The sequence below is a fragment of the Rhipicephalus microplus genome, chromosome 3, assembly GCF_043290135.1.
Source record: "Rhipicephalus microplus isolate Deutch F79 chromosome 3, USDA_Rmic, whole genome shotgun sequence".
Taxonomy (NCBI): Eukaryota; Metazoa; Arthropoda; class Arachnida; order Ixodida; family Ixodidae; genus Rhipicephalus; species Rhipicephalus microplus.
Window position 1 is genome coordinate 38,506,323 of NC_134702.1, and position 26,222 is coordinate 38,532,544.

At 46.2% G+C, this 26,222-nt stretch overlaps 2 protein-coding genes across 2 annotated transcripts in view; one reads left to right on the top strand and one right to left on the bottom strand.

Annotated features, from left to right (window-relative positions):
* LOC119176531 (uncharacterized) overlaps positions 1–18,602 on the bottom strand; it is a 37,099-nt gene extending 18,497 nt beyond the window's left edge. The window contains exons 1-13 of the mRNA XM_075889262.1: positions 18,386–18,602; positions 18,253–18,286; positions 18,111–18,181; positions 17,841–17,971; positions 17,659–17,751; positions 17,522–17,574; positions 15,949–16,035; positions 15,599–15,691; positions 15,033–15,138; positions 4,340–4,429; positions 3,956–4,043; positions 984–1,124; positions 445–584 (exon numbers count right to left, since the gene is read on the bottom strand). Coding sequence (XP_075745377.1) covers positions 445–584; positions 984–1,124; positions 3,956–4,043; positions 4,340–4,429; positions 15,033–15,138; positions 15,599–15,691; positions 15,949–16,035; positions 17,522–17,574; positions 17,659–17,751; positions 17,841–17,971; positions 18,111–18,181; positions 18,253–18,286; positions 18,386–18,482 — 1,224 coding nt within the window. The 5' untranslated portion in view covers positions 18,483–18,602. The remainder of the gene's footprint in view (positions 1–444; positions 585–983; positions 1,125–3,955; positions 4,044–4,339; positions 4,430–15,032; positions 15,139–15,598; positions 15,692–15,948; positions 16,036–17,521; positions 17,575–17,658; positions 17,752–17,840; positions 17,972–18,110; positions 18,182–18,252; positions 18,287–18,385) is intronic.
* A 473-nt stretch (positions 18,603–19,075) lies between these two features.
* On the top strand, positions 19,076–26,044 carry LOC119161860 (uncharacterized). Its single transcript, XM_037414371.2, has 8 exons — positions 19,076–19,406; positions 21,179–21,326; positions 21,394–21,543; positions 21,645–21,795; positions 21,854–22,091; positions 23,326–23,473; positions 23,538–23,663; positions 25,844–26,044. The coding sequence occupies exons 1-8, from the start codon at positions 19,210–19,212 to the stop codon at positions 25,844–25,846; spliced, it is 1,161 nt and encodes a 386-aa protein (XP_037270268.2). The 5' UTR covers positions 19,076–19,209; the 3' UTR covers positions 25,847–26,044.
* The last annotated feature ends 178 nt before the right edge of the window (positions 26,045–26,222 follow it).

Genomic DNA, 26,222 nt, shown 5'->3' on the forward strand with positions numbered 1-26,222 from the left:
GCAGCATGTCCAGTGTGAATTAAAGCTTTCCCACTTCCTTCAAATGGTGCAACTGCAGATGCTAGCCAACAGCTTCAACAAACCATATTTAAAGATTTCAAAATGTTGTTCTACCGTTTTTATAACATTGTTGTGGCTCGTTTTGATGTCCCATAAATGTAAAGCCCGTAGTATTGTAGTCAACTGGTGAGCCAGAGCAAAATATTCAACATCAGCATGAACAACGAACCATTGGACATAGTAACCTGATTTTTTATACCCCGAGTGTAAAAAATATTGGTTTGTCACTTACAGCTGGTATGTTCTGTTTCACTACAGTATGTGCCATTTAAGCTCCAACACAATCGTTTCAAAGTGAAATCCATACGAACAAGCCCACACCACGACTCCAACATCACAATTACAAAAAAAAACAAAAAGAAAAAACATTAGGTCTTTTCATACCTCAGGGAACTTTCGCCCGTCATAAGAGCAGACAACGGTGTTGTTCACGCCCAGCCTGTGCAGGTTGCCAACAACGGCCTTGCAACGTTCCTTGTGTAATTCGTTGGCAAAGAGAACCCCCGTATTCTTCATAATTGCAGCTGAAATAAAAGGCAGAAATCCAGTTACAGCTCCTTATTGTTTCAACATTGAGTGACATTCCCAGTAGTCTTTCCAGCCACCTTTAGCTAAAGATATTGTGACATACTATTAACCATTCCCTTCTTCAATTCGATTCTGCTTTGAACTAAAACAAGTGACATTCGCACAGGTCTAGATAAAATCAAATTGGTTGACTACAATGAATCCAGACTAGCACTCGTTCCTTACGTGTGAGCACGAACTCTTCACTACACAGATACCACACATACTGACGTTACAAGCCTGTCTGTCCACCATGCAACCATTGTATGTTGTCGTCACCGTACGACCACCTTGAAAAACCGCTCGTAATATTTTGAGAAAGAACAACTTCAGAAGCCACCGGTGCGTGCACCCACCTATGTGGCTCGTCTTTCCTCCGGGAGCGGAACACATGTCCAGGATTCGTTCGTTCTCCTGAGGGGCGAGTGCCATGACCGGAAGCATGGAGGCCGCACCCTGCAAAACGTAGTGGCCGGCCAGGTACTCGGGAGTGGCACCTGTGCACGGAGTGCGGTATAAATAACAAAGGATTTAAATAAAACTGAAAAAAAAATTCAAACTTCCTCCAGCCTGAGAAGCGACACTGCACTTCAATACTTTTTTCAATATTCCTTATCGATATTGGTGAAACTTGGTGTACGTATGAGTTCATGTGTCGTATTTGTGTGCAGAGTACAAATATACGAAAATATTTTTCTAGAACAATATAAAGTTTTCAGATATCAAATGCTTCATGTGCCTTGTTGGGAGCAAGAATTTTTTTTTTCCTAAACTGAGAAAATTACCACATAAGTCAGCATACCACAACATTCTAGGATAAGAACTGCGTGCAATAAAACAAGAATGGACGTTCTAAGCCCACTTGAGCAAAATTTATTGAATTCAAACATTTCTGAGCCATATCCCAGCCTAAGGAGTACTGACACAAAATTTCATCACTGAGAGCCTGCAGGATTCGTTCCCACGATGATGTGTATATATTCCCTGCACAATATCAACAACAAACACATGTAGCTTGGAGGTATTTAACATGAATTTATATAAGTTTGAATTGTGAAGGTATTGACACCCTCCAAAGTGACCCCATGGTGACCTCCCTACTTCCCTTACATCACCACACTGCAGTCAGTACAATTTATGATGACATCATAACCACCTTTTTTTTTCTTCAGTGTTTTCTCTAGCAAGCGACTACTCGGAAGCTGCTCGCAAGTCCGTGGCCACGGCACGCACGTTGAAAGCTTTGTGCTTGGCGACAGTGCTGTCCCGTTTCCAGTTCGAAAGGACTTCTTGATGTGGACCATGCGGAAGCGCGTCTCAGTTCTGTGCGCTGACGTGGTCGAACGTTGCAGACGCTAGGTGGCGATAACTGCAACATGCAGCTTGTCGTTTTTGGAGCTCCTTAAAACTGAGACTGGTCGGTAGTGAGGAGCCTGTAATTATCTGTGGCGCACTGCATCAAACGACGTGCCATGCTATGACTAACAGCCGTCCCGCAACACATCACAGCAAAAAAAAATTTGTGTAAGTGCCTCTTAAAGGTTAGTTCATTCCCAAATATGCAATACCATAACCTTTGTTCAGGTGGGTTCAAAAGATCCATTTTTGTTTCACTGCATGCAGCTGACATTCTGAATGGTGATATAATGATTTCTCTTAATTGGAAAACCATCACAGAAACATACTTTTTCTCATGTTAGTAAGTCATTGTCAAACATCTCCTTCGGGAGATGTTTGGCAATGCACAAAATACACAAAAGAAAAATAGTTTCATTTCATATATAAATCATGAGCTGCCTTATAATCAAGCCGTGTTTAAATTAAGCAAAAGTTAGCCCATTTCTAAAAAGTTCCTCTGATAAACACTAGGATTACATCGCATCAACCAGGCCAGAAGTCAACCCTCGCTAATTTTAATTGGGCTCCCATATACTGAAACAAAGGGCCCTGTGCAACAAAATGTGGTTGACACTTCAGACAACTGTCATTTAACTTCAAAAACATCATGTACATCATTGCCTCTATATTTAAAACATACACCTTTTTCGATAATTTCTTTTGCTTTCCAGGCGCTTCCACATTGTGGGAATACGTGGAATCTTTCTTTTGTGCTGATATGTCTACGTTTCATAAAATGCTTTACTATTGTGGTGCACTGGACAGTTTTCATATCGCTCTTTGGACGATTTCCACTTCTTACACCCGCAAAACTGATGGCTTTCTGGTTTAGAATTTTCGCAAAAGGTGGCCAATTTGTTACTCCCTCTTTTATTGCTCCCCGGTTACGCCTGTTTCCATGTATGCATTGACTGATACAAATGATGACGTAGTGGTGGCCTTTCCCGTTTCGGGGACTTGCAAAAACCACTTCCATCTCGTCGGCTATAAGACAAATGGTCAGAGGTATCAGACTTGTTTTTGCTTTCCGGACGAAGTCACAGCTACACAGTTTTCTTCAGTGCACTCAACCGCGCAGTTTGCTTGTGCTATGAACGTGTGCACGAGTTTCTCTACTGCCAGTGCGTCAAGCGGTGATCCCTCCGAACTGTCACTCGACTGCCAGATCAGAATCTGTTTCAGTAAGTGTTAGCTCGTCATACAGGAGTTACTTACTAGTTCAGACTCACGGGTTAATGAGTGAGTGACATCTCAAGAGCATACACAGTGACGTGATGCAGACTAGATCAGAAGTGGCTTTTCACAAACACCCCCTCCGTGTTCCCACTTAACGCCATCCGTGCACTTACTTTTATATGTCTGTGAACTACGTACATGTATTTCACATATATATTTTGAACATTCACACATATTTGTTTGTTTTTATTTATCTTGCTGTTACTAACTTGCTGTCACAGGCGTCATGGCAAAATAGTGGTCACAGACAGTGGGCGGGATTAACAGCCGGTGACTTCTAGGGCCTGTTTTGCACTGAAACATGGTCGCCGGCAGGATTTTCTATTGGGGGGGGGGGGGGTACAAACCAGTGTTGCATCGTGGGGCAGGGGGAGGAGGAGAGCGCTGGTATGGCTTGGGTGAGGGCAAGTGAGGCATGAAAGGGGCAGGCGGCCCTTTTGCACCCTCGTAACGAAGCCCACGCACTGACAAACTCTTTCACGGCATGCTTTTTTGCTTCTGTACAGGCATAATAGACCCTCTAATTCCAGTTTTTACTGAAAACCGAAAATTATCGGGTGACCGTGTCATGGCCTCTTCAACTTTCTGCATGATAGCTGAATTACAGCTGACCCTCATATGCCATAAAAGGTCACGGAATCACGGAAGATTCTGCAAGCCGTGTGAAAGGAAAAAAAGAAAAAAGAAGCCATACCAACTGCGACCTGTGAGTTGTAGACTATAAGTCCAACCTTGGACCACTTTCCAATTGGATCCAAGTTGACACCTCGGTTGATGAGAGCCTGCAAAATGGAAAACCCATTTTTATCTGCTACACCAATGCAACACGACTAGCGATGCTCAGCCTATGACCTGGTAGGTAATGTAAAGGTAATGTGAAGAATGGTAGGTAATGTAAAGAATGAATGAAGCAATCTCTACTTTTTGCAGAGCTTGCTGAGACATTCATTCTTTACATTCCTTTACTAACATAATACACATTAATTTTTTTATTGTGGTAAAGCACTCTAATCTAAACACTGTGTAATGGTTAAGAATACTTCACAAAGGCCGTTCCTTCGGCTCCACACCACTTTACCTGAGCCAAATCACGTCGCCTCGTCTTCAATGAGTTGGCACGAATCGTCACTGGCCGATTCACCTCATTGGCCTCCAAGAACTCTATCAGCTGCAGAAAAATTGCGGAAAGCAAAAAAAAAAAAAGAAGAACTTGCGAATGAGTATAATAATCATTGCTTAACATAGGGAGAATATAACCTTCTGAACATTATTCACTATCTACAGTCCCTGAAACTGCTTAATCATTCTCCTCTTATACTCGAACTCGGTATACCAAGCCAATCGCATTCTTTTGATGACCAGTCTGTCCTCGCTAAAAAAGGAAATGATGACGAAAAAAAGAAAAAGCCCAACTACACTTGCACTGGGAGTGCCCAACATTCGTTCTACAGTACAATACGTTCCTTCATAAGAAAAGAAAAAGAGACTATCATGTGTGTATGCTTAGTACTATCAAAAATAATTGCTCCAGCAATTATTTTTTAGCACTCACTACGTCGTATTCAGTTGTTATTATTAGCAATCATTCAAGTGTACCAAAAAATTAAATTCTCTCTAAGCAATTTCCCCTCACCACTACGCTGCAAAAGCCAATTCCAAACAGCCTATCCCTTATTCACATAATATATATTTGGTTCCTAGCAAGCCCTTCGACGGAAGACAGAAAACATTTTGAAAAGCAAATGGGATAAATTATTGGCATTTAAGCTTACGTGATAGGGTCGGTCACAAGTCCATAAGTCAAGCAACCGTCCTGTTACATCATATTGTTACGAGTAACTTGTTTAATAATCTATTTACAGCGCACAGAACCCGACGAGCAAGATGGCGTCAGACCAGCATCCAACGGAAAACCCACTTTGTCCTCCTCTTTCATGCAGCCGTGTTTAGAGGCTGTTTTGTATCATAACCCCCGGCGGTAGAAGCACCGTCCCGGTGCTAAATTTACGCAGATGATGTCGAAGGGGGGTAATAGGGCTTTAGCCGAGCCACGTGAACGGTGTCGCTCGGAGCTGACGATGACTTTGTTGGATCGGTTGGAACAATCTCGTACGTGACGTCTGTCACTTGGCGAATGATACGGAATGGTCCAGTGTAGGGCGACAACAGTTTTTCCGACAGTCCCACACGCCGAGTAGGTGACCAGAGGAGCACGAGAGAACCCGGAGAAAAGTGCACGTCCCTATGGTGAGAATTGTAGAGCTGTTGTTGGCACGCCTGTGAAGCCTGTAGACAGTTACGGGCGACTTGGCGCGCGTGGTCGGCGCGGGCAATGGCTTCACCAGCATATTCAGTGGCTGCAGGTAGTAACGTGTCTAAAGGTAGAGTTGGGTCGGAAAAGAGGGGTAAATCGAGATGGAGAGAGCCAGCTGAACAGTCTATGAGGGCAGAGTGCGTGGCTAGAAAATCCATACCGAGAATGTGTTCATGAGGGCAATGTTCGATAACGGCGAAAAGAACGACAGTGCTTCTCTCCCCAATAGACACTCGCGCAGAGCACATGCCAAAAATTGCGGCAGTTCCTCCATCGGCGACTCGTACAGCTCGGTTGAGGGCGGGTGTGACAACTTTTCTAAGTCGGCGGCGAAGGTTAGCACTCATAATGGACACATGCGCGCCAGTATCTATCAATGCACTGACACGAACATTGTCGACAGTAACATCCAAAAGGTTCCGGTTCGTTGTTAACATTAATCGAGGATTTCTTACGAAGGTCGTCAACGCAGCTCCACCTCCAGAAGCTGCACGGCCTAGTTTTCCGGTCGGAGATGCTGCGAATAGGTCGGGGAGGCAGCACGGCGTTGTGGGGGCGACCGGGACTGACGACGAGCAGGGGACGGTGACCGGTCATAGCGAGGTCTGCTCAGAGGTGCTGTAGGAGCGGAAAATGTGGTCGGCGTTGATGGAGAAAGTGGTGGGGACGACTGGCGAGCAGAAATAGTGTGATACTGAGGTGCATAATGGGACGGTGGAGCCCAGCGGCTGCGGCTCCACCGTCCCATTGATTGAGCGATATTGAGCGATATGACCAACGCGTCGACAGTTAACACATATCAGCCTGTCATCAAGAGTACGCCATTCGGACGGATTGCATTGTATGCGAGGTGCAGAAGGGGTACGATAAGAAGGCTCAGCAGAGTATACGGTAGGAACAGGATGTAGGCCGAAATTCGAAAGCTCTTGACGAACGACCGCTTGTATTAAAGAGATTGTGGTCGGGGAAGGCGCAGGCGTCGGTAATGGCATGGCTAGCGGTTGTGCTGCCTCAACCTCTCGATGAATGATGCGTGTAAGGTTGTCACATCGAGGGGCCTGGTGGAAGGCGTCGTCCCACGAAGAAGTGGCTGCTGTGTTCGGAAGGCGCACGATGCTTTGGGCTACGCGGCGGGCTTTAGCTTGTTCGAGACATCGGCATTCTTTAAGGATTGTGTCGATGCTCGAGATGTTGTTACAACTGTGATGCGATGGTGATGCGACTGGTGCGCGTAATTGTGAATGATTGAAAAGTGCGCGAAATTAAAGGATGACCGAGTGCACGTGCTGGGTCGCCTGAACAACGACGACGCCGAGGACCGGTACACGTGAGAGCGTGGAGCGCAAGCATCCAAGACCATAAAGCAAACAAGGGCCAATGGCTGATCACCACGGAGTTTTGAAAGGCCAATCGGGACGAGACAAGTGTGCCCCAGAGGAAGCCAATCCTGAAGGGCAAAAGAGCTAGTAGTTCGAGGTGAACGAGGCAAGAGGAAGGTCACAGCTGGGAGCTGAAGACAGGCAGTCGGGTGGCAGACCTGAGCCTTCTGGACTTCACCCGGTCTGGACCTCCGGACAACGCCTTCCAAGGACGGCGAGCTGCCTCAACGGTCGAGACCAAGGCCTGCAGATTCCGGTGCGGGTGCAGCAACGGCAGTTCGGGTCACGGGCCTGAGCCTTGCAACCAGCCACCTCATCGGGCGAATCTGGGCCGCCACAGGCATCACCGAGCGAGTCCCGTTCCATCGTCGCCGCCAGCGAGCATCGGTACACGCCGTCGCCACCATTACAGCAGCAACGTTTTGGTGAGATCGAACTTGCTCTCTTCCCTGCACCGCCGAATCACCGCGTCAGAACTGCATCATGTAGCTGTGACTTTCCGTCGGCAGTTTCGGGACTTTAGATGTTTGTTTTCCTTCTAAATCCCGCTTTTAGCCAGCTACTCATTTCTTGTAGTTTGTGTTTGAGTTTTGCTTCAGTTCTGCAGTAAATGTTTAGGTGTTGTTTGTTAAGCAAACGGCTTTGTCCTTATTAGAAAAACTCTCCGGGGCTCAACCAGGAGAAACAAATCAGCAACAAGAACCCGCATCACAAACTGGCGTCCGCGACAGGACGAAGCCGTTGGTTTGACACCTTCATTTATTGACGCGGTTGACATCATGTCGAATATGCGAGAGCTAATGGCCTTGGCGGATCGCATGGGAATTGATGGGGCGGATTTTAAAGCATGGTACGAGGAGAAGGAGGCACGAGCACGTGAGGAACGGGCTGCGGAACGAGAAGCTCGAAAGGAACAGTTGGAACGGGAGACGCAGGCCAAGAAGGAGCAGCTTGAGCTCGAGACGCGCGAAAAAGAAAAACAGCTCGAACTGGAGACACGCGCAAAGAAGGAGCAGCTGGAATTAGAGAACCAAAACCTGCAACTGCGTCTTAGACTTGCCGAAGCTGAGAATAGCCGTGTAGAGACAAGAACTGTTGACTCAGCACCAGGCTCAGCACAAGAAAGGAGTGTTTCATGCAGCGTGAATCCTCATAAGTTGATACCGGGATTTAATGAAAGCCGGGACGACTTGGACGCCTATTTAAAAAGGTTCGAGAGAGTCGCCATCGGTCAAGAATGGCCTAGGGACAAATGGGCCACAGCTTTAAGTTTATGTTTGAGCGGAGAAGCCTTAAAGGTGTTTGGAAGACTTTCGCCGGAGGATTCACTCGATTATGATAAAGCCAAGTTGGCGTTGCTCCAGCGTTTCCGTTTTACGGCCGAAGGGTATCGGGAAAAGTTCCGACAAAGCAAGCCACAGGACGGCGAAACAGGCAAGCAGTACGCAACTAGGCTACTGAGTTTTTTCGATCGTTGGGTCGAAATGTCGAGGACCGGAAAAGAATATTCGGCTCTTCGTAACTTGATAGTTACAGAACAGTTCTTAAGAAACTGTCATCACCGTTTGGCACTTTTCCTGCGAGAAAAGAACTTCAACAAGCTAGAGGACATGGCCGAGGCCTCAGATAACTTTTTAGAAGCTCAGAGGCAAGTCAACCTGTTAGTTTTCCGAGAAAAAGTGGAATCTAAAAGCAATACGGAAAAAAATGGTACGAGGAGAAGGAGGCACGAGCACGAGAGGAACGGGCTGCGGAACGAGAAGCTCGAAAGGAACAGTTGGAACGGGAGACGCAGGCCAAGAAGGAGCAGCTTGAGCTCGAGACGCGCGAAAAAGAAAAACAGCTCGAACTGGAGACACGCGCAAAGAAGGAGCAGCTGGAATTAGAGAACCAAAACCTGCAACTGCGTCTTAGACTTGCCGAAGCTGAGAATAGCCGTGTAGAGACAAGAACTGTTGACTCAGCACCAGGCTCAGCACAAGAAAGGAGTGTTTCATGCAGCGTGAATCCTCATAAGTTGATACCGGGATTTAATGAAAGCCGGGACGACTTGGACGCCTATTTAAAAAGGTTCGAGAGAGTCGCCATCGGTCAAGAATGGCCTAGGGACAAATGGGCCACAGCTTTAAGTTTATGTTTGAGCGGAGAAGCCTTAAAGGTGTTTGGAAGACTTTCGCCGGAGGATTCACTCGATTATGATAAAGCCAAGTTGGCGTTGCTCCAGCGTTTCCGTTTTACGGCCGAAGGGTATCGGGAAAAGTTCCGACAAAGCAAGCCACAGGACGGCGAAACAGGCAAGCAGTACGCAACTAGGCTACTGAGTTTTTTCGATCGTTGGGTCGAAATGTCGAGGACCGGAAAAGAATATTCGGCTCTTCGTAACTTGATAGTTACAGAACAGTTCTTAAGAAACTGTCATCACCGTTTGGCACTTTTCCTGCGAGAAAAGAACTTCAACAAGCTAGAGGACATGGCCGAGGCCTCAGATAACTTTTTAGAAGCTCAGAGGCAAGTCAACCTGTTAGTTTTCCGAGAAAAAGTGGAATCTAAAAGCAATACGGAAAAAAGTGGTAGTTACTCGGAGAGAGGAGCAGTACGTTGTTTTGTATGTGGCAAAATGGGTCACAGGGCATCGGAGTGCCAATCAAGGTCAAAACAACCTTTCTGTGGATATTGTCAGAAGGCGGGGCATGATTCCAAAACTTGCTCAAAGAAGAACGGTTCAGCCAACAAGACGTCATGTCTTTTGTCGCCAGAGGAGCACTCAACGGAAGTGAAGCTTTCACCGGACAAAGAAGAGGACATGGCGGGCGCCGTGAATACTCACCCGAAGTTTGCCACACACAAAATGCCCGTGTTACAGGGCCGAATCTTTGGCCGAACCGTCTCAGTGTTGCGGGATACGGGTAGCAATACACTGGTGGTGCGTCGTTCTCTGGTACCCGATGAAGCCCTCATAGGTACTACCGCTACGCTATTCTTAGCCGATGGCAGTAGCATCATCGTTCCTGAGGCGGAGGTGGAAATTCATTCACCTTATTTTTCTGGTACATCTATTGTCAAATGCATGACAAACCCACTCTACGACCTTATCGTCGGAAATGTACCAGGTTCACGTGAAGTCCATGACCCCGATACCAAGTGGGAGGAAAGGATTCCGGTAAAAACCTACCCCAACTATATAGCGAGTGGAAAAGGAGCAGATAGAGAGGATGGTACCCTGAAGTCTTCAGTGGTTGGTATCAAAATCCGAGAGCAACGGTCAATCTCATCTGAAATCGATGTACCCACCTTGAAGACGACCCGAAAGGATCTTAGTGCCGCTCAAAAACAGGACAAGACCCTAGATTCTTGCAGGAGTAAAGTAGGTCAAGGGCTACAGGGAGGATCAAAGTCCTATTCGTTCGAGATAGAAAAGGGGTTGCTATACCGCTATTATCACCTACCATCTGGTAAGGTGATTCAACAAGTAGTAGTGCCCCAAAGATTGCGCAGCCAAGTGCTTACTTTGGCGCACGAAACCCTGATGTCAGGGCATCAAGGAATAAAAAGAACGATTGATCGTGTTCTACAATCATTTTACTGGCCAGGAGTTCAGGAGGCAGTGGGGAGATACGTGCGCTCTTGTGACGCATGCCAACGAACCTACCCCAAGAGCAGAGTTGGTAAGGCACCACTAGGTCGAATGCCTTTGATAGACACCCCATTCGAAAGAGTGGCAGTGGACATTATCGGGCCTTTAAAGCCAATATCACACATGGGTAATCGATATATACTAACACTAGTGGACTTCGCTACTAGATACCCAGATGCAATAGCCCTGCCATCCATCGATTCAGCCACAGTAGCCGAGGCACTGGTAGAGATGTTTTCTCGAATCGGGTTCCCGCGTGAGGTACTTTGTGATCAGGCATCATGCTTTACATCGGAGCTAATGAGAGAGGTCAATGACTTGTTGGCGATCAAGCATCTCAGCTCCACACCCTATCATCCCATGTGTAATGGCTTAGTGGAGAGATTTAATGGCACACTAAAGCAAATGTTGCGTAAATTGTGCCAAGAGGAGCCCAAGACATGGGACCGACTATTAGCCCCACTCCTGTTTGCGTACCGGGAAGTCCCGCAAGCCAGCTCCAGTTTGTGATGCGGGTTCTTGTTGCTGATTTGTTTCTCCTGGTTGAGCCCCGGAGAGTTTTTCTAATAAGGACAAAGCCGTTTGCTTAACAAACAACACCTAAACATTTACTGCAGAACTGAAGCAAAACTCAAACACAAACTACAAGAAATGAGTAGCTGGCTAAAAGCGGGATTTAGAAGGAAAACAAACATCTAAAGTCCCGAAACTGCCGACGGAAAGTCACAGCTACATGATGCAGTTCTGACGCGGTGATTCGGCGGTGCAGGGAAGAGAGCAAGTTCGATCTCACCAAAACGTTGCTGCTGTAATGGTGGCGACGGCGTGTACCGATGCTCGCTGGCGGCGACGATGGAACGGGACTCGCTCGGTGATGCCTGTGGCGGCCCAGATTCGCCCGATGAGGTGGCTGGTTGCAAGGCTCAGGCCCGTGACCCGAACTGCCGTTGCTGCACCCGCACCGGAATCTGCAGGCCTTGGTCTCGACCGTTGAGGCAGCTCGCCGTCCTTGGAAGGCGTTGTCCGGAGGTCCAGACCGGGTGAAGTCCAGAAGGCTCAGGTCTGCCACCCGACTGCCTGTCTTCAGCTCCCAGCTGTGACCTTCCTCTTGCCTCGTTCACCTCGAACTACTAGCTCTTTTGCCCTTCAGGATTGGCTTCCTCTGGGGCACACTTGTCTCGTCCCGATTGGCCTTTCAAAACTCCGTGGTGATCAGCCATTGGCCCTTGTTTGCTTTATGGTCTTGGATGCTTGCGCTCCACGCTCTCACGTGTACCGGTCCTCGGCGTCGTCGTTGTTCAGGCGACCCAGCACGTGCACTCGGTCATCCTTTAATTTCGCGCACTTTTCAATCATTCACAATTACGCGCACCAGTCGCATCACCATCGCATCACAACAACCAGCAGGTTGAAAGCATCGTCAGCAATGCCTTTCAAGTCGTGGTTAACCTTTTCGTCTTCCGACATGGACTGGTCGGCCTTGGAACAAAGGGCCAAGACGTCAAGAATGTAAGAGACGTACGATTCGGTAGAAGACTGGGCCCGTGTGGCAAGAGTCTTCTTTGCAGCGAGCTGACGAACAGATAAATCGTCAAACAGGTCACGTATCTTTTCTTTAAAGAGATCCCAGCTCGTTATGTCGGCTTCGTGGCTTTCAAACCATGTTCGGAGAGTGCCGTCCAGGTAGAAAAGCACGTTGGCGAGCATGAGCGTGGGATCCCATCGTTGAGTAGCACTGACGCGCTCGTACCGCTTCAGCCAAGTGTCGAGATCGATCGTACCATCACCGGAGAAAGTGTCGGGATCCCGGAGGTGCGGTAGTGTGACGTAGGTGGTGGCTTGGACTGATGAGGGCGGTGTAGAGGAAGTACCAGCAGTCGAAGCAGTCGAAAGGTCGCCGATGGTGCGACCGCTGCGTGTCTCCATCGAGGTACGGGGGTCGTCCACCTCCACCAATAATGTTACGAGTAACTTGTTGAATAATCTATTTACAGCGCACAGAACCCGACGAGCAAGATGGCGTCAGACCAGCATCCAACGAAAAACCCACATCGTCCTCCTCTTTCATGCAGCCGTGTTTAGCGGCTGTTTTGTATCAATATGAGCATCCGGGAAACAGACCGACACCACTGAATCCGCTATCTCTATCAAATTGTGTATTACCGTATTTACTCGCGTGATGAACACACTTTTTTCTCGGAAAATTGGAACAAATTTGGGGGTGCGTTTATTATGTGGGGCCAATTGTATAAAAACTTTTTCATGATGAGCAAAAAATGCGGTAATGCACAAAAAAGTTAGGTCGCTTAGCCTTTTGCAATTGACATACGCGTATACTGTTAGGGAACAGCTTCTTTGTTGCACTTCACTCATCTTCGATGGATGATGGAACCATCTTCTGCAAGCTGCCCCCGCGCACGCCATAAAAGGGTGTTGCTGCTGTCTTTCTCGCAATCTTTTAATCACAAAAGTTGTATCTGCTGTGATGATGAGGGATGGCCATAAGCGTGCGCCATGACACACTTTGCCAACTTTACGGCGACCTCGCCTGACAACCACACCGCCGCTGTTGACACTGAAGCAAGCTACCACCGAAGCATCTAAACAAACCGTCGATAACAAGATTAACGACAAAATATGGCCGCCGCATCGCTATCCACATGAGAAATTACTGTAGAAACGGTAACCTATATCTTGCGTTCCTTGAAGTATACGCGGATAACAAGCACGAAGAGCGAATTCCAACCTAAGAGAATCGGGGTACTACCATGCTGCGGAAATAGTGACTATCCTTTTTGGGCGACAAGCGATTTTTTTCAGGTTTTCCAGGAACCTGCGACGCGATAATGACCCTTTGCAACCGCTATGGCAACAGAAATCCTGTCGTCGTCGCTCGAAAATTGCGTATATGTGTTTGGGCCTAAATTTTCGTAGTATTTGCAGGAAGTGACCGTCGGTTTGCATGGGCAGTTTCGTAACCTTTGCTCGGTGTGTGCATATCAGCTGCGATGTCTCTACACTCGCACCATTCATTAACCCGACTGTGGCAGATAAATAATTAAAAAAGACTGGGGACGTGCCGCACACAGAAAAACAAAACGGTGCGCGGTAGCAGGCAAAGGGGAGGAGGGAGCGAGTCGAGGTGGCCGAGGGGAGTTGGCATAATAATAAAGAACGGAAGAGATGCAACAAGCAAGGAGGCGCCATGTGTCGGTTAGCGGGACTGCAGTGGATGAATGCAGGAGGTGCATTTATTACGCGAGTACACACGACAGTATATGCTGTTATGACCGTCATCATTATTGAAGTCTTTCGGCCTTTGTGAACTGGACGAAATTATTTGGACGCATTCCGAGCAAGGATGTGCCATCAAGACGGGTTGATTTTTTGTCAGCAGAACGTGAACAAGGGGTCCAGGACCAGTTCGCGCAAAGAAAATGCGTGAGCCCAGAAAGGCCATTGTGAGCTCTACTCTATGCAAGTCTTACGAGGCAAGTGAGGAGGCAGCTGGGCCATTTTCGAGGTCACCGTGGATCTGGAGAGACTGGAACCAGCGTGGTGTTTGCAGTTTGGGCTGAAAGCTAAAACCATAACCGGTTGTGGCTGCACCTTGCGAGGAGAAGCAAAGTCCCGGAAATTCGCAAGCTACGCTGCACCTTCTAGCAAACAACGAGGAATGGAATGTGTGGTTGAAGGAAAGGAAAAAGGCACTGTCTGCTGCAGCCCTTGGGGCAGCCCGCCTCAGCGCCTCGACGACGAGGGATTAGTCGACCACTCCTCCTTCCCTCTTTCTCCATAGGACCGGTTGAATGGAGTGGCATGTTTTGACAATAAGCTGGCAGACCACTACATTGTCCTACCCGAACGCAATCAGGCAAGTTTGGCACGTGTACCGAGAGCCGGTTTTTCGAGCCTCACCCAACTAACTGCCAGAAAAGTTTTGCAAACCAAGGTCATCTAAGAACATCGGACATGCGCGAAATCTTGGAGACGTGTGCGAAACGTCGGTGCAGTGCGTTTGTGACCATATTTGGGCATAGTGTAGACTGTGCCCTCTCCACGTGCATTGTGTGGTGTCTTCCCCCTTCATGGTTGGAGCACCTAGACCATCGAGCGCCGTACTAGCTGAAGCCACGAACAATGCGCCCAGGGTTGGCAACACGGCGCTATACAAGCGGAAGACTTCTGTATGTTTCAAGTTCTACAGTTCATCAGTTCTCAGTTCTACAGTTCATCAGTTACTAACCATGTAAATAAATTGTTGTTGTTCTTACGAGTGCCTCATCTGACTTGTTCGACGATGGGTCCCAGGACGGGGGCCCGCTACCAAACTGAGACCCGCAGGACCCGGAGTTGCAACAATGCCAACAGACTCAAACTGCCATGACTGTGAACTAGAAATCACAAATAAGAGCTGGTATCAGATTGAAGCCAGCACACTTACCTCAGCAGGTGAGAAGAGATCCATAAACTTTTGCATCAAGTAATCGTTATAGCTGTAGTATTCACACAAATCTCGCTTCAGAATTTCCAGATACTCAGAACGGGACCTGTGAAAAACATGGTTAGGCAACATATTATTTGCTCCCCAGAAGCAAATAACACTAACCACAATACTGCATTTGTGTGTTCATGCTGCAGTTGCATTTACACTCAAAATAGACAATTTAAGTAAGCAACACCCCTTCCCATTGTGTCAACAAATGCAGTGTGACAGCGGTTAGTTGGAGACCTATGTACAAAAACACACTTCTGAATGCTTTCTAGATAGAGATGTGAGGCTGACTATTAAAGGTTCACAGCCATTCGACACCCTCTATGCAACAACTGGATATCATACATAGCAACATAATAAACATTCTAAATTACAACCTTGTGTATGTGTATGAAAGCAAATCCATAAAGGTCTAAATATGAGCGAGTTGGCAAGGCAACCAAAGAAGAAGAAGATAAGATGCGAACTTGCATATGTCTGACAAGACAATAAATTTTCCATTTAGAAACACCCACCTGTCGGGTTCCCTTCTGTTCGCAAAGTCATTGAGGACAAATGTGACGTCTTTTATCCTCTCACTGATAATGGCCAAATCAGGAGGCTCAGCCTGTATTCTTAGCTAAGGAACAAATCTAAGGAAATCGCATATGGTCTCTCTTTTACAGCAACCACATTGAACAAAGGCAAACTTAATGTATGGGGTTTATGTGCTATTCAGCTAAAATCATAACCAGTACAACTATCAAGTACATGCGTGAATAAAGCTTGGCAACGCAGAGATACTAGCATGCAACAGCAGTACGCCATTTATTTAATGTATCTGTAACTATGTCTCCCCTTCCCCTCCCCCACACGCAAAAGGATATTCTCCTTCTCGATTTCTTGTCCACTAGGAAGTGTGAAGACATCAGATTCAGCTATATTTGTTTTCAGCTCCTCCTCAGCTAATTTTCTGCAAAGAGATGCAAAGAAAAACATCAGATGATAACTGCATACCTGTCAAGCTGTGACTGCCAAGAATCAAGCAAAAAAAAAATCAAGACTGAAACAGTGCTATGGTGAGCATCATTTTTTCAATTCATTTTGTCCGGAGAACACATGTTTTTAGGGTATACGCTACTTTACCAATGATGATTTAAATTTGCACATAGCATGCAAGCAGCTGCAAATTCGGACATGCTATAAATTGCAGGCAAAGAACTGTTTATTCATCCCTAGTGGCACTGCTGTTATTTGTGACTTTGCTGCTGCCAAACTTGATCAATTTGGACACATGCTCTAAGCAGCTTCTCCTCTGGTGATCACTCACAGCCAAAACATTTAAGGGTGTGGTCACAAGCTGACATGATCAAATTTTCCACATATAGAACTTCTCTTTTGTGAAAATATGGCAAAATATTTGAGATGCCATAGAACAAGCTTGAATAAATCGGTTGTGCATACTTCCCTTGAGTTGGCAGATATGCAACAGCACACAACATTGCAGGCGATTCAGTTTCAGTGATTACTCACTAAGAATTATATCAGCACTGCGGTCATGCAGTGCTAATGTCGTGTCAACCTGTTTGTCCTATCCATAAGTTAATTATTGTGTCATTGGTTCACTGTTTTTCCAGTGCTATGCAGCAGAAATTTTATATAACAACAGATTATCTATAATAACAACCACATTCTTGGTGATAATGTGCACTTTTGTGAAGGTGAATGCAGTCCCTGTACTTGAAGCCCAAACGGAAAACATCAAACAACAAGCTGATGCTGGGGAGATGAGAAGTTTTCACATGCCAATCCCAAAAAGTGAGAGTAAGATGTGAAAGATACAAATAGTTCTCAAGCAGAGTAATGCCCTTTTTTTTTTTTTCAGTGGAGATGCCCCGTAATGGCATTTAACCAAATAATGTCAATAACAAAACATAAATGTGCATTTTAGCAGCTCTAATCTGCATTCAGGGATAGTGCCCTGTAGAAGTAAGCATATTATGATGCTATTAGCATGAGTTTGTCCCAGTCTTTTACAGCACAGCAACTGATCACAGGAATGTTGGCCATTGCAGATTGGATTCTAAGCCCAGCATCGCACATGGCGCCAGCTGTGTCGAAGGAGTTGCAATTCTGACGTTAAAATTGCTATAGTCCAACTGGAAAATAACATGAAATTGTGATGTGTGAAATATTGCAGCATGATCGATGCTATTTCAAATGCTTTATGCGTATTTCAGTGACTAAGTTTTGGTGTCGAGTGTATGCATTTCTCAGTTTAATGGGGGCCTACCGAAGGCATTAGGTGACAAACGGCAATAAGACAAATGTTACTGGATAAGCCCATGTGACACTGAACGAATGGGATTAAACCTTAAGGCATTAGAAAGTTAATGACACTTTCTGAGCCCATGTGGCACACGTATAAAATGTATTTTTAAAAATTGAGAGAACTTTACCTGTCTTCTTCCTGTCTCTTCTGGAGTTTCCGTGATGCCGCTTCAATGGGCAGCTGAAAAAGATGAGCACGTGAATAAACTAGCCCGATGTACGCTTTACTTATTAACTGCACCAATTGAGTCGAGAAAGGTCATACCTCTTCGTCATCACTTTCCTCTTCATCATCGCCGCTTTCCGAACCACCGAACTCGTCATCCATAGCAGCATCGTCGGAGCTCTCGGCGAAATCCTGCGATTTCACAATGACAATAGTCACGATACGCAACACTTGAGCAAACGTAAAAGTGGTTATCCAGTTTGTTCGGAAGGTCGTGATACCTCTTGCTGATCGTCAGAGCCGTCATCTTCAGAGTCCAAGAGCTGCTTCTTCGCCGCCTTTGGCTTCAGCCATTTCTTGTTGTCGTCAGAAAATGACTGGACCTTCCCTGTCAACTGGTCATCGTCCTCTTCTGGAGGTTGAAAAAAAAAAAAGAATCAAATCGGGATAGTACGGCGCAGTAAGCGTCAAAGCAATGCCGGTGTGGTATCCCCGATCTCTGTTATCAACGAGTACGATCAGGGCCAGCTGGCGAAACTGGCAACACCCACCTCCTTCTACTTTCTTTTTGGTGATCCCCTTGCTTGTCAGGGCGTTCTTCACGGCTTGGTTTTTCTTCAACCTGAAATTGACGCGTAGTTAAGAGCATGCCACCAACTGCCAACTCTGCAAGCCTGTGCACTGAAGCCTTACTTTTTCAGCGCCCGCCTTGACAGCGGCTTCTCCGCTGCAATGCAAGGTACGTAATAAATTAGAATTTCATGCTGGACACGCGAAACAAACGGTACGCAGAAACCAAACACGTGCGCCCGAAAACAATGTTTACCTTTCAAGGCCTTTGGTATCTCCGGCGGAGGCTGGATCTTCGATTTTCTCGATCGTCGTTTCTTTGGCTTTTCGTTAAAGTCTGCTTTGCGACCCATGATAAAACGGCGCGTTATTCACTGCACCCAGTAAGTGTGGGCTTTTAGCAACTGAAAAGCTTCATGCGGCAGCAACGAAACACCGCATGGAGGACACACAACTTCTCTTGGATTGGATTCGATGCGCTGACGGCTAACGCGACTAACGACGGATCTTGATGACCATATCAATGCTGATAGCCTTCTCTATATTTTCTAGTATGGAGGAGGCTAGGGTTAGTTAAAATTGGCATATGGTAGAATGCACGGTTAGGACCCTAACACGCCAGTCATCATGTTAACCGAAGTGCCCTTTATTGTACTGCTGTTTCGCTTTCTTATTCAACAAATGAAGAACGTACAAAAACTGCAATCGAAAAGATTATAGCATGGTCTTGTTCCTCAAAATAGAAGAAACGTGTGATTGCTTCCACATGACAAACCTGGCTGATAATAACAGTTTACGTCGGTAAGTTGATCAAGCTCTGATGGAAACGTGCAGCCATTAAAGCAAAGAAAGAACATCCTACGTTAAACAGCCATAGAACATGCAGCCACATGCAATTCATGGCCGAGCTCCCGCGGTGGGTAGGAGCCATAAATCAAGGAGCACGCAAGCATGTAACATGCACTCTCACGAGCATCGTCAAGCGCGTGCTTCTCAATTAGGCCACGTTGTGCGTTCAGTCGGCGGCGCCTAAATGCCTGCCCGAGGAACCTAGCACAACTTTAAAACCAAAGCTAGTTCATGGATTATGGTAGACGAACGCCCATAGCGCAGAATTCGCGAGCTCAAGCCCTGCGGTGCTGGACGACTCGGAACCTCCAGTGCGGTCACTGCTGTCACTTGCCGGTCATGGCTGGAGATGTGACGCATCCCAAGCACGACGCGAACAGCGTCTTCTCACGGCGGGACATCGAAATCTTCGAGCGTTGGTTCAGGTGGTAAGTTCACCAATGCATCCCAATCAGAGCACAGACCACACAAGTCATCGTAAATACGGAGGAAAATGGGGTCGAAAGGGGTTAAGTTAAAAATTGCACGGTGCATCAATGTTGCAGCAAGCGCCCTTGACCTCGCACGTGTAAGCCGAGCTGTGTCCTCTAAGCTACAGCATGGCCTACAATACGAGAGGGGACATTTGGGTCATCAGAAGGGAGAGAGAAAGGAGCTCCAATCGGTGGAGCGGGCGTCCGCACGAACCGCCGCTTTGCCCGCAGCGGCGCAGAGTCACTTGATAAAGCGTCCGTCCCCAATTCAGCTAGGCTCGTGGTCCCGAGTTCGATTACCAGTACCTACAAGCAACCACCGATTCGCCTGATGAGGGAGCATGGAGGACGTGTATGCTGAACAAAACTGAACAAAAGATTCGGTCCTGAAATCGATAGAGACAAACTTCATTCTATGGTAAGCTACAGGAAAATAATGAATTTGATGCGTTTTGCCCAAACTTCCGCATCTAGTGGCCACGACCGGAACTACAGGAGGTGGTGTTTTGTGACGTCACAAACGCGCTAAACGGGCATGTCAACAAAGCCAGCCGTCGCGGCCGCTCGTGTCCTTCGTGTCCTTCTTGTCTCTGTGTCGTCGTTCTGTTCTCGCGCTATAACTATCGTCATGTCATACCAACTAGCCCAAGCTGCCACGCGTCTCTCCACACGCTCATATCTCCCCATAGAGTATGAAACTCTGTGTATCTCCCCCTAGGGTTCCCAGAACCGGTGTATGAACTGTACCGGTCGCGAACATGCTCCTGACTGGAGTAAAGCATCGGCGCTTTTGACGAAGCGAGAGAATGGGATGAAAGGAGAGGGGGAGAAAGGAAGTGGGCGACGTGCATCCCGCATGCGCCTCGGCAATTGTGACGTCATGGCGCGCACTCGCGTGCAGTCGCCACGCACTGACAATCCATCGAAAATACAGCCAACTGTTGAAAATACGGGAAATCAACTCTGTTCATCGGAACAGTCGCATCTTCCGAGCAGAATTTCGAAGTTTCATCAGTTTTTTTTTTTTTTTTTGATCGTTTTCGTTCACTATCCCTTTAAAGACGAGATGGCCAAGCGTCCTCCCCTCGCCCGTGCCTCCTTAATTATTACAAGCAGACACTCTGCCCACCCCCTCGACATGTCAAGTGCAGCTCTGCAGGACCCATTTGACGGGCGTTGGATTTTGCGAGTAGCCCTTTGTGTGAAAAATTTATAACTTCCAATTTTTTTTAGCAATGACTTCGTGATTATGGTGCATGCATTTTGCCTACATTTTGGGAAAGTAGGTGTGAAAATAAAGTACGTATAGTGTTGCTGCGCCTGAGGTTCTTAATGCAGCGAGTCAACAAATAGAATATTTACATTAGAGCTTTCATATCCCTTGTTATTTTTTTAAATTGTACCGATAATGCCACTTGTTCTTTAGTGCTTGATTGGATTGGCACGTTGGATAAAATTATTTTCCAGTATAACATTAATAAGCATTTGTTCAATTTTAAAGATATTAGTTGGCACGAAGGCAAGTAAACCATGGTTGCTATTTTGCTCATGGTTATACACATTCAAAAAGGTTTTAAAGTGAGTAAGCTGTGAGGTGATGCCCGAAACCCAATGCAAAATGTCTGCCGAGAGCAACTTCAAATTACTTTTGGCAAATAATGAGTCTGAGCACATGCAGCCGGGTCAAGCACAGATTGAATAATAACTTGACCTTGGTTTGCTCACAGTGGGGATCCAAAGGAAACTGGCGAGCTAGATGCAGAAGGTCTCAAACGCCTGTGGAAGAGTCTTCAAATGGACGTAACACAGATGTCTGCCAAGTGGTTAATTGCCCTAGCAGATGACAGCAGGAATGGGAAGCTCAACTTTGGAGAGGTATATGCTACACACATAATTCTATATGGTAGGATATCAATTCATAACTGAATGCATTTTGCTGCAGTTCCTTTACCTGTGGATGATGGCGGCTGAAAATTCCGAGTTCCAGTCAACACCTGAAGGGCAGGCCATGCTGCGAACTCTGCAAGCGTTTGAAATTTATCCTGTTGCTTCCGAAAAAAAGCCCAGCACCTGCTACACTTTAAATCCATGGGTAAAGTTACAGTGATCCATACCTACGAATTACTTGTGACCATTTGAATATGCCTTATGTACTTCTTATTTAAACTCCTGCCCTTATGAACAATCCTACAGGTACGATCAAGATTCCTTGACCAAGGAGATGAAGGGCGACCCTTTGACGTAAAACTGCCTCAAACCCGGGTTCAAGAAGCGCGAGAACTATGCGAAGGAGCGGCTAAGCAGCGGGCAGCGTTCATAGCTCAGGCCAAGTCACTTTATGAAGGTAAGTTTGACGCATGTTTTCTTTTAGACTGCTAGCCATGGTCAGAATTTTCTCGCAGGAAGCACTCGACTGCAGCACAAGGTCCATGCAGAACGTCGAGCAGAATTCATCAAATGGGCACGCACAACTTTTGAAGACGACAAAGTCGTGCAGAAGAACCTTTCAGACCAAAGAGAGCCCGACGAACAAATTACATACCATGATGCTTCCGTGTGCCCGGTGATGAGCAAGTCATCCCCTGCTATCAGCGAGTTCTCGCTAGACCAGTGCTCCTTTCTGGCCGACTGGTTTCACAGGTAACTATAAAATCTAACCGTGCATGTATTGTATAGTGCCTATAGTAGTGCTGTGAGCAAGCCGTAAATTTTATTCTTTACGTATATAATACTTCACGAGCAAAGGTCTGTGCTTCACCTTCCTTTTGTGCCATCATTAAGATCCTAAACTGCCTGCCACAACTGGTTGTATGAGGTAACGTAGCAAATATGTACACTTGATGCTCGCTATCTAAGGGGGCCCTGCAACACTTCTTCAGCTTGCTGATTAGCAGTGGAGGCTTCTGAGAACGCATGAGCCAGACATTGTGGTGCACCACGGTGCCTGAAAATTACACCCAATTTTCGAAGTCAGCTAGAAATCGTTCCCTATTATTTCTACAAATGATGTTCTATACCAAAATGACTGCGTGATATAACAAAATTCACGGTCATTGGCTGATTTGAGCATCATAACCTGTATAGTTCAAGCTAACCACATATTCATGCACGCATTCATAATCACATTGGCTGAAAGCTTTTTCATTTTGCTCGTCATGAAAGTTGCAAGGTTCGCAGAAGCACACAGACTTTCTTCAAGTTCGTTATTGGCAGTAAAGCTGTTTAAAGATGGCAAAACTCCGTTGCCCTACGTTATGAGCTAGTTAGGAGAGCGAACCTAGCTATGCCATGCCGCACAACGCCAAGAAAGGAGTGTTGTATAGTATAGCAAAAGGGTGGGAAAGGGAAGTGAGAAAAGGGACACGGCATAGTATGCTGTACTAAGGGGTGAGAAAGAGAATTGAGCATGAGGAGTGATGTGAAGGGCCGGACGAGGAAAGAGGGTGAAGCATAGCATAGTACAGTATAGGGAAGTCAAAAAGGAAAGGCTAGGAGAGGGCAAAGCACAGCGTAGAAAGGTGTATAGTGTAGTATAACAAGCGGGTGGAAAATGGAAGTGACAGTTGAGGAGGCTAGAAGGTTAAGAATAGCATATGGGTCGAAATGGAGAGGGCAAAACATTGCATAGTCTTGTGCAGCATTTTATGGAAGAGGAGAGAAAGGAGGGAGGTCTAGGAGAAGGGAAAGGAGTGGACAGGGTAAAGTATAGCACAATCTTGTACGGTGTCATATAGCAAGAATTGGGAAAGGGAATTGAGGGTGAGAGAAAAAGGAGGAGGCCACCAGCTTCTATTGTTTCCTCACTCTTCGCACCAAATGCCTAGCAACCCCAATTTTCTCATAATGCAATTAATTTTTTATTTTATTTTTTCAGATGGGATATGAACAAGGATGGCTTGCTTGACGGGCATGAAATCCAGAACATGTTTCAATGCCTGCGAATTCCCATCAGCCCGAGTGCCTTGCATGCTATCGTCCAATACTTCGATGAGGACATGGATGGAACACTCAACTTCCGCGAGGTTGGTGACACAAGTGACTGAGCAAAGAGAAGACCTTTCCTACTGAATTCTCACTTTCTTGCAGTTCTTACTTATGTGGCGTGCAGCAATATATGACCCAGACTTTCAACGTACCGCCGAGGGGTGCAAGATGGTCAAGCACATGCGAATCCACAACTTGCTACCCAACCAAGCAAAGAAGCCAGCATGGGTATGTACTAAGTACCTATTCATATGTGCTGCTGTATCTTTCCTGTGGCCTGGCTACTTTGTCCCAATCATGAATTACGCAAAGTTGTTTCACGATTGCGTGTACAGCTGATTAGTGTTTTTCAACCTTGCTACATGTAACTGTAGGGCCTCACAACATACTCGTAGAGATACATGCAGTTGAGCGACATGGAAGTTCATTTCTGTGCAAATACATTCTGAAGTTTGTCTCTTGCATCACGAATTATACCAATGAGTTCGACCAGTATACAAGTATCGTTATAATCTCGGTGATTCAAAAAGTATACTGCTAACATTTCATCACATTTCAGGCACTGTGGGGTAGAAAAAATATGGTTGATTCCTCCATCGTAGGAATGGCTCTGCCCTTTGGTTTACCACGATTATTCGCGCAGCGAGCGTAAGCAGGGAGCACAGAGTTAAAGCCAGGCAAAGCTGGCAGTCATCGTAGAGCTATTCTCAGTATGAATGGGTGGAAGGGGCATTACTAAACTTGGGCTGCTTAGAAAAATGAATGAGCCGCTTAGAAAAATGCCTCAAACGAAAACGTGCCTTCAATGCGCCACTTAAAAATTACACGTTGAAGGGACTAATCGCAGATACCACGGTCATGATGGATTACTTCACTTTATCAAGAATGCTGCAAAAATAGATTAATTGATATAAAAGACACTTTTTTTAAAGGCTACAAAGCATGTGGGCATGGCGTAGTAGGTAGAGTGCCCAGCATCTATAGTCATGGGTTTGAGTCCCGTTGACGGAACTTTTTTCTTTGTCTTCTGATTGTGCGTATTTTCTCGACGTCCTTTTCTTAACCCAAATACGTCACTGAAGTCTTGGTGGACCCCAGCATAAAACAATTTCATCTTAATATAGAAAAAGTAAGCTGTTACTGGAAGGCTTTTTTGCACTATTTTTGTTTTGTGCTTTGGAGTGTTATTGTGCCAACAATAGTACGTCATAGAAATCGCTTAGCATTGTGACGGAGGGAGCCAGCAAAGGAAAATTGGGCTCCCGTCCATGCGGAGAAGGCGCATAGCCAGTTAAGCTGCGACATTACCTCTTCAAATAAGCCAATGTGATGCGAGCGATTCCTCGACGCGAAATCAATTTCAGAAAGCCAACTAAAATCTTGATGTCAAATTGCAGCTCTTTGGGAGCCCTAATAGTTCACAGCCTTTTGTTGCCGTTATCACAACATAAATTAAATCATTTGCAAGGCGGGCTCTTCTTTTTCGTCAGGCACGCAACAATATGAAAGTATAGTAATGTCACCCCATTCATATCTACAGTCACGGCTTCCTGGGAAGTTCAGCTTATGCAGTGGTAATCTTAAACGGGAAATGTGTTCTCATTACTTGAACCTGCCCTTCCGTCTACATTTGATTGGTGCTTTACTGTATAAAAGTAGTGGGTGTGTATGGAATGCCTAATTGGAAATGGGCAGTTCTTGCTTAAATTCTCTAATAGTTTCCACTCTATTGCTCTGTCAACAGGGCTGAGGAAATTTCGTGATCAAAGTAATAGTCTATACAACTTTCTTGTAAAACTGCCATCCTTGCAGTATTGCAGAGGTTCAAAGGAAACTGATAGGGATTCCTCAGAAAGCGTTCTGCTATGCCACTGTTGGCAGGCAGTCTTCTTTTTGATAGGCCTCCATCTATTATTTATGCTAAGGTTTTTTTGAAAAAAATATTTAACATGACAATTCTAGCTTGATATGCATGGAAAAGCATATGCATGGAAAAGCAATCTCAAAAATGCTCCTCGAATTGAACTTGACTTGCCACCATCTTGAATGCACCACAAACATGTTTCTAACGTAGTCTTTAAGCAGTGTCAAGCCAGCACAGACGTTGGTCAACCACTGCTTTGACGCAGTGAGAAGTTTAGTTCAAGTCAAGGAGTGTTTCGGAATGCGGGGGCAAAAATCAAAGTTTACCTTTAAAACTTCTTCAATTTGGTGAGCTGTCACTGGCTCTAGCAGCAAAGCACTTCACGCATATTTTCAACACGAGGAACCAGTGAGAGATTAGAGTAATAAAAGCATCAGCAATTTTTCCAAATTAGGTATGCATGCAACGTTTGATCAATATGACGCTCCGCTGTACGACAACGCTCGTGTGTGGTGCGCTGACCAAGGGCTCTCTTCTTGCGCAGTGACACAAGTGTGCCACCGGAGAAGCGCCACACGACGAGAAAGAAACAAGACAAAAGAGACAATTTTTTTCATTTGTTACACCTCCTCATTTTATTTACGTTACTAATAACTTATGTGTATCACTGCTCTGCGTGGTATGGACAAAAAAGAAATTAAAAATAAAAAATGAGAAGAAATGGGATAAAAAGGGGGAAGAAAAACTTGCGAGGGTGTGTGTGTCAAACCCAGCCCAAGGCGACCTTGCCGGCCACCCCCAAGGCGCCCCTCGGTGGATGCCACTATGTACAAGTTTGGGTAGCCAAGGGGGAGGACGGGGGTGCGCGGGGACCCAGGTTTGGCCCCCTTATTTCTTTTTTTATGACATCCAGCCACAGACAA